The following is an 8,509-nucleotide window of genomic DNA, read 5'->3' on the forward strand; positions in this document are numbered from 1 at the left end:
GAATTGTACTCATCCACTGACTTATAATCCATGAATCTTAGATTCTTCCAGTCATTTCTAGCCTTTGGGAGTAACACCGTTTTCTGGTGATCATATCTATGCTGTAAAGCATCCCAAAGCTCTAGTGGATTTTCCATCGTAATGTACTGATCTTTTAGACCTTCAATGAGGTGATGGCGTATAATACTTATAGCCATGTACCGATTCTTATCGGTCTCATTGTTGCCCTTGGTGATTGTATCACCAAGTTCTTTTGACCTTAAGCTGATCTTTGTATCTAGCGCCCACTGCAAGTAGTTTTCTCCGGAGAGATTAAGGGCTGCGTAGTCTCTATTTGAGATTTTCGACATCTGAATCACATCATCATTTCAATTTAGGTTCATAATGTGATCATGTGGCCGCATGGTATATTAACAAGCTCGGCCACAAACTTGTCTTACGCATGTATGAGAAACAATCAATCTAAACGACCATGGTGCGAACAATCAAGCCACACGGCCATGTAGTCAAACAATAGGGTCGGACATGTGAATCTAAATTGACCATGGTGCGAACAATCCTAATATATGATTCTACATGTACCAGAGAGATTAAGGCCACATGGCCATATGAATTTCAATGCAATCAGATTCGAATTCGTATGTTTCTATATGCTGGTCGATTTTATTAAACAGTATGAATGCAATTCAATTCAGATTTATATGTAATGCAAACAACCTTAGCAATTTGATTTATGAATTTAGGGTTTCATCTTTAAAACTAAGGCTGCCGGTTTTAACTAAGGTTTCAAGGCCTTTAGGATTCAAGTTCTAGATCAGATTACTTCAATCAATCTAACAATCCTAAAACCTCAAATCAATCAATTCAATCAATAAAAATCGAATTCAATCCTTTAGGGTTTAGGGTTTCGATTCCTAAATTAGGGTTTCTCAAAATCAAATCAGGAACAATCAATTCAAGTTCTAATGGAATCGATTTCTATTTTTCTAGCTAGGAGATTGCCGATTTTAATCTTGTAGGTTTTAGGGTTTTGATCAAGATCAAAGTTTCCATAATTATGGATTAGGGTTTCTGATCAATCTAGGTTCTCAGATTAAGTTTATACCTTTGTTTGTAGGGGATTTAGAACCGGACCACCTTTAGAGAGAGAGAGAGAACCGATCGGATGCAATCGGGTCGCGGATGGGACGATCGCGGGCTGGAGGCGTCTCGGCTGCGAGCTGTGCGGAGATCGGGACGGATGCGATCACGTCTCGGGTGTGGATCGCGAGCTGGACGGTTCTTCTGAGCTGGAACGTGATCTGAGAATGTCTAGGATTCAAGAGGGATCTTCTGAGTTCTTGATTGAACTAAGAACGAGATTAGGGTTTTGGGTTGTGGTCGCCGGTTTTGGTTTTTAGGTTTAGAGGTTTCGATTTATCTCAGGGATCTAGAGACGATCGTGCTGATAACGTATTGTAAAAGAATGGGGAATTGTCTGTGTATTATTAATGAACAATAGAGGTTCCTTATATAAGGATTACAAAGTATAGGAAAAAAGAAATTATCAAAAACCTAATACAACATGAAATAGGAAAAGATCTAAAACAGAGTAAAGGAAAAACGTGAAGTCTTGGCCGACTAGGATCTTGGCCGCCGACTCTCTCCTCCATTGGCCACGGCTGGGCCTTGTCTTGGTCTTGGTTATGGACCATCCACATAATGATTTATAACAATTTGTCTCGGTTATTGCGTCTTACTGGTATTTTGCCTTTGTTCACTTATGGAATGGTCAGAATTTACTTAAGGGATCGGGATGCCTACAAGCCTTTTACTTTGTGATTTACTATTTGCTTGATGGTCAACTTCGGGGATGAAAGAATCGCTTTTAGCTTTCGAGCATGCGTGCCTTATAGGCCAAGAGTTGTAGAGTTTTTGAAGCACTGAGATGGAAGAAGACTTACGTACGTTTTTTGTATATACAGTATTTTAACTTAAATCTGTGATTATACAAACACAACCTTATCTCATCACATCTCTCACTGTTTTAATCAAAATATTTTAATGCAATCAAAGCCCTTAAATTACAAGACTTGAAAAGAAGACCTTGCATAGTGCTTGCGGTTGGAGCTTTTTGTGATTTATTGATGACATGTTAAACTTTTTCCTCGCTTTCTTACATATTATTGCCCACTCTCTTATCATTTTTTTTTTTTTTTTTTGAACACATCCACTCTCTTATCATATATCATGATTAATCATCGTCTCTTTCTCTTCACGATTTCATTTTCATTCACTGATTTTACTAATCATTCACACCACAATTTGGTGAAATATTTCAACCGTGTGCGTGTATTCAATTTGATTACTATATTAGCAACAACAACATACCCTTTGATTCTTCAAACCCAAACAAATAATTAAATTATTAATGACAAGAAAATACCAAAAATAGACTACATATAAGAAACTTCACACTTTCATTTAAGCGAAGAGAAACTCCAAATAAGAAATTTGCAATATAAAATAGGGATCCCTATAAAATATTTGAAGTCTTTTTGTAAATGCCTTTAGATTTTTTAACAAGTTCTCAATATTAGTCTTAATATGAATTCTTCCGGTTTAAAATTTTCAAGAAAAATAGCAATGGACAAAAAATGCTTTCAAACTTTGTAGTATCAGAAAAGAAAATATTATTAACAATCGCATGCTGAAGCCTAGATTAATTTCTAAACCAAGTAGAAAACTGAATTTTGAAGATTTCAAGCAGTGAAAAGTATGCTAAAATTTTAAAAACCTTTTCATTAAGAAGCTTGTATCTCACTGCTATTATATACAAATAATTAGTTTCTGCACATCGCATTATGTTAGTGGCGAGCAATAAAAAGGAAAGAGTAAAACTCAAGATTAATTGTTGTATGATTATAAAAAGCTATACATATTAAAGGTCCACATGTGACATGTAGCATATTATTTTCTAGATATAGGCTATATTACCATATAATATAATTTTAACAAAATCATTTTTATTCATAACTGTTTGTAACTAAAAACATTCAAGCTATTTATTAAATTTGTAAGAGTTTGAAAATGAAAAGGGTGGTGAAATGATAAGAACCATATTTTCATGTTTGACAAAAGACCAAAAGTGATAGGCATTTACGTTCTCTTTTAAAAACACTTGGGTACTAATAGAAGTGGACACAATATTACTCGGTTCATATTCCTTATTTGGTCCGCGTACTTAGCTCGTAAAATCAAGTCATCGTTTTAAGTTTTAACCAAGCCGAATATCAAATCGTTTATTTTACTTAGTTGTAAGTACAAGAAAAATATCAAATATTAAAAGAAAAGTAACTATTTAGCGTTGTTTGCGTGTTAATCCTGGCTTATTAAATGAGGTTTGTAAGCCATTTTACTTTTGAAAAAAGTATCTTTAAACTATGATATATAAGTTCATTTATACGATAAATAAATTAAATCAAAATTGGTATATTTATAGAAACATTTTAGAGTTTTCGTTTTATTTAGTGGATGTGAATGAAAACCTTTCTCGTTCCTTCTTAATGTTGTTCAATATTGACTTAAAATATATAATAAATGAATAAATACACTTGATGAAAATAAATTTATTAGTTTGGAAAATTAACTACACTTTTCTCAAACTCATTTGCAAAACTGAAGTAACTATAATAAAGAAATAATTATCAAATAAGTTACAAATAATTATCAATTTATTTGTAAATAGTTTACAAGTACCTTATAAGTAGTTCACAAGTAAAAGATAGTAAAATAAGATAATTAATTTGCAAGTATTTCATTTTTTTTTGCAAATATTTGAAATTACAAGTACTCGTTTTTAACAAATCATAAGTTCAAATAAAAAATGGAATCACAAATACTCTATTTTATATTTATTACTATATTAAGAAAATAAAGTAGTTTAAAGTGAAACTTAAATCTACTTTAAAATACAAAATAGAACAACAATGTTCATAATCATATCTATTAATCTGTTGTAAAAAACAATAATAGTAAAAAGTGTGAATAAATAACTCCGTTGAAGTTAAAAATCATTAAAAGCGAGAGGAGAGCGACGTGAGTGAATGAGGACATGGAGAAGGCCACGCGCAATGAAGGGGAGCCACGCTCTCTCTTGGCCTTTATATTCACCAAATTGGATCGTCTTTCTCATTAATTCACCTTCTACGTCGTCCGCTCTTCACTTCTTCTCTTTAATGTCTCACATAGTTTCTTAGTTATTGTGCAGAAGATTTCTAGTGTAACCCTAATATATCAACAAAGGGACTTGAAGAACATATTCATATATATAGCCTCTACTTACGCGTACGTGTGTTCTTTTTCTTTTCTCTTTGTTAATTATATGTGTTATATGGACTTCTGTGTAAGGGTTATTTGTAAATTGTAAGCATCCTTAGTTGATCTATTGATCATATATTATTTTCTGATTACATATAGCTTTCCGTGCATATATATAAGATGTTTTCTTTGCCTCGAAATGCTCATTTTGATGCTAGGGTTATCACTTAGTTTACTAATTATTATAACAGATTAGGTTTTCAAATTAATGTTAAATATATAGGAGGTTTAAGAAAAACGCCGTTATTGATGATCATTGCCTCCATACACTAACACTGTACACTTAGACATCATCATTAGTACCTTCTCCATGTCCGTTTGTTCTGATCTCATCATCTCCTCGAATTCTGCAACATAAAACCTAAATTTCACACATGAAAATATAGTTTATGTATATATATATATATGCATGTTTGCAAGTTCTTGATCAGATATACATGTATATGTAAGTTCTTGATCATATATAAACTACATAAGTCATGATATGTATTGATGATATGTAAGTTCTTGATGATATAATAAGTCATGAGCTTAATAATTTTTTTTGCTAAAATGTAAATATCATAGAAGAAAGAAGTTCTTACAAAGCAAGATCTAAAATTTGAACCATCTTGGCAAAAAGAAATAAAAAACAAGATGGATCATGGACAACACACTTAGAAACTTATCTTAACCACTTGGCCATAAGCAAACTGAAGGCGTTTCTAACCCCGTTAGCCGAAATAATGTTTCTCATCTCCTTATCAATGCCACTGAAGACTAGAGCTGCTGGGAGAGATATCTGATTATGCCTTAGAATATGCCTAACGATTCTCAAAAAAAAAGATTATACGGAATGTTTTTAATTCTTATTTCATAATGCTTAGTATGGGATATCTAGAGCATATAGTTTTTAATAGGAAAATCGCATATTAAAAACTCTCAAAGTGTCACATACTGACACTTTAAACACTGAATTTTTTTTACTAACACTTTAAAGTGACATTTTTATCATAACAAATTTCCAATGAAGTTTACTTATTCTTCAAGTCAAACAGATGACTGGTACTATTCATTTTGTAGGTTAAAATGATGATGTATCAAGTTTTTTTTTTTTAAAACATTAAATAAATAATACAAATACATCAAAATTTCGAAATAATTGGAAAAAATTCAAAAAAATCTAAAACAATTATAAAAAATCTAAAAATTAAATAAATTAAATTAAAAAAATTATTTTGGTTAAAATTATTAAATATTTAAATTATTTAAACCAAATTATTTTATATAATGTAAAAGGAAAACAATATAATTTTTATCTACTATTAACTCCTTAATTAAGAAAATTAATATCACAATTAATCATCAAATCAAACTACTAAATTACTACATATGAAACATTATGCATTATAAAATAACACATATACATGTATGGAAATATATTATACATGTGTCAAAATAATATATATATATATATATATATATATTTATGTGCATATTATATAACTTAAAATATAAATCATAAATTTAAAAATATAATAATATAATCAGAATAATTTTAATGAAGATTTAACAAAATAATATCCGCGCACCGCGCGGATCCGTATCTAGTTGATATTAATGTTGTGGTTTCTTTACTTTTTGTGGTATAGGAACAATATAGTCAATGGAATCTTGTAGCGTTCCTCCGGGATTTAGGTTCCATCCGACGGACGAAGAGCTTGTCGGGTACTATCTAAGGAAGAAAGTCGCATCGCAAAAGATCGATCTCGATGTCATTAGAGACATCGATCTCTACAAAATTGAACCATGGGATCTACAAGGTTACTTACAAAACACCAAAAGATATTTCCATTGTTTAATTTTCGTATCTCATATATCATAATGTTATCATCATGTTACGAGTATCTATGATCTTATTTATGAGCTCAGATTTTATATATTACAGAGCGATGTCGAATCGGGTATGAGGAACAGAATGAATGGTACTTTTTTAGTCACAAAGACAAGAAATATCCAACGGGGACAAGGACTAATAGAGCGACCATGACTGGATTTTGGAAAGCCACGGGAAGAGACAAAGCTGTTTATGACAAAACAAAACTGATTGGGATGAGGAAAACACTTGTGTTCTACAAAGGACGTGCTCCTAATGGCCAAAAATCCGATTGGATTATCCATGAGTACCGGCTCGAGTCAGATGAGAACGCACCGCCGCAGGTATTGTATTATTAATATAAAGCATTGTCAATTTGGTGGACCGGCCTCATTAACCAAGATTGATCAATTTAACATGATTACCAAAAAAAAAAAAAACCAAGATTGATCATGACAATTTGTTCTGCTTTGCATTCATCTTTTCACCTTTTTATATCTCATACAAAATTACATGGGGATAGTACTTGTGTTTCTACTTTAACGGGGACAGAACACTTTTGTTTTAATTAGGGTTTCTTGTCTCTTGGGCTCTTTTCTGAGACACATGCTAACTTTTAGGTGAAACTCTTACACTTTAATGACATGTAGAAGTCCATAATCCACAAATTCAATCAGGAAGAAAAAAAGAAGAAGGTAGAAGTCTCACCTAGACTCATATCCAATTTTTTTTTTCGGAAGTCACTGCAGAATTTGCAATTTTCTACTAACCAAAAATGAAAAAGCTCAATCTCATTTCTCTTTTCTTGTCTTTTAAGTCATTAATATCTAAAGTTTCAATCCTTTAATTTGTATATATATATTTAACATATGTTGGTTAGCTAGAATTTTCCAGTTAAATAATCCTTTATATATATATATACATGTTTGTAAATAATAGTGTTTATGAAGTATATGTATGCTTTTTCCAATATCCTAAAGTCAATAAAGTTCAGAAAGGAAAATCTAATAGATTGCATGAGTATGTACCTACACATTTTGCTAGCTTTCTTCGTTGCGGTCTTACACTTTTTAAGCATGTTCCTATGTGTGTCTCACTAAAACTAAAGCCCTTTTCTCCTTCTTTTTGTTTGCATTGGTCCTATATATGGATTATATGAATCTTTATCAATTGCTTGAAATAATCATAATAGAGGAAGTTGTTAATTACAAGTCATATCTTTTATGATCATTGTGTGTTATATGTGAATATTTTAGGAAGAAGGGTGGGTCGTCTGTAGAGCGTTTAAAAAAAGAGCAACAGGGCAAACTAAAAACACGGAAACTTGGAGCTCCAGTTACTTTTACGATGAAGCCGTGTCAAGTGGAGTTAACTCAATTATAGACCCCATTGAGTACATATCTAATCAGAAACATGACATTTACGGAAAAGGTTTTATGTGTAAGCAAGAGATAGAAGGAATGGTTGATGATCTAAACTATATGCAGTCATATCATCAATTCATTCAGCTTCCACAACTCCAAAGCCCTTCTCTCCCGGTGATGAAAAGGCCATCTAGCTCGATGTCTATATCATCAATGGATAACAATAGTAACTACATAACCTCATTGGATGATGAAGCAAGCTTTGAGTCAGTTATAAGTGGAGAGAATAAGAGAAAGAATACGAAGAAGCAAGTAAAGATGATAGGAGATTGGAGAGAGCTAGACAAGTTTGTTGCTTCCCAACTCATTAGCCAAGATAATGGAACTTCAGATTATGTTGGTCATCATATAAATCATGAAGATATGGAGATGGATTCTTCGTTGTTGTTGAACGAGAGAGACGAAGAGAACAGGTTCGTTAGTGAGTTATTGAATTCAAACACGGATTATGATAGTGGGATTGCGTATTTGATGAATGAAACTATATAAGTGTCATGTGAGATTTGTTGGTCCGTTTTTCTTATACATTATCATTCATATGCAAATTCATATATGTTTATATGAAAATATGCTTCAGGGTACGTTGTGAATACGTACTATATATTTATATTCGAGTTTGAGTGTTTAGGTTAGAGTTACCATTACCTTATGATGTTATGAATTATTTATAATTTTTAGTATAGAGATGATCAGTAAAGCGGTAGTTAATTAATAATCAAGAAAGATAATAATTGGTTTTTTTTATAAGATTATAATGGGGCCAGGAGATGTCGAGCGTGCGGTGTGCACAACGGGGTCCGTTGGGCATGCTTTGTCGTCCACAAACAGTAGTACTTAACGAGACTTTGGGTTTGGGAGGAAGAGTCTTCCT

The 8,509-nt window shown here is 32.1% G+C and overlaps 1 protein-coding gene across 1 annotated transcript; it reads left to right on the plus strand.

Annotated features, from left to right (window-relative positions):
* The first annotated feature begins 4,198 nt into the window (after positions 1 to 4,198).
* LOC106304367 (NAC domain-containing protein 37) lies at positions 4,199 to 8,230 on the plus strand. The gene is made up of 4 exons (XM_013740775.1): positions 4,199 to 4,326; positions 5,991 to 6,161; positions 6,287 to 6,558; positions 7,471 to 8,230. The coding sequence occupies exons 2-4, from the start codon at positions 6,005 to 6,007 to the stop codon at positions 8,125 to 8,127; spliced, it is 1,086 nt and encodes a 361-aa protein (XP_013596229.1). The 5' UTR covers positions 4,199 to 4,326; positions 5,991 to 6,004; the 3' UTR covers positions 8,128 to 8,230.
* Positions 8,231 to 8,509: the final 279 nt, after the last annotated feature.

Source organism: Brassica oleracea, chromosome C7 (assembly GCF_000695525.1).
Source record: "Brassica oleracea var. oleracea cultivar TO1000 chromosome C7, BOL, whole genome shotgun sequence".
Classification (NCBI taxonomy): domain Eukaryota; kingdom Viridiplantae; phylum Streptophyta; class Magnoliopsida; order Brassicales; family Brassicaceae; genus Brassica; species Brassica oleracea.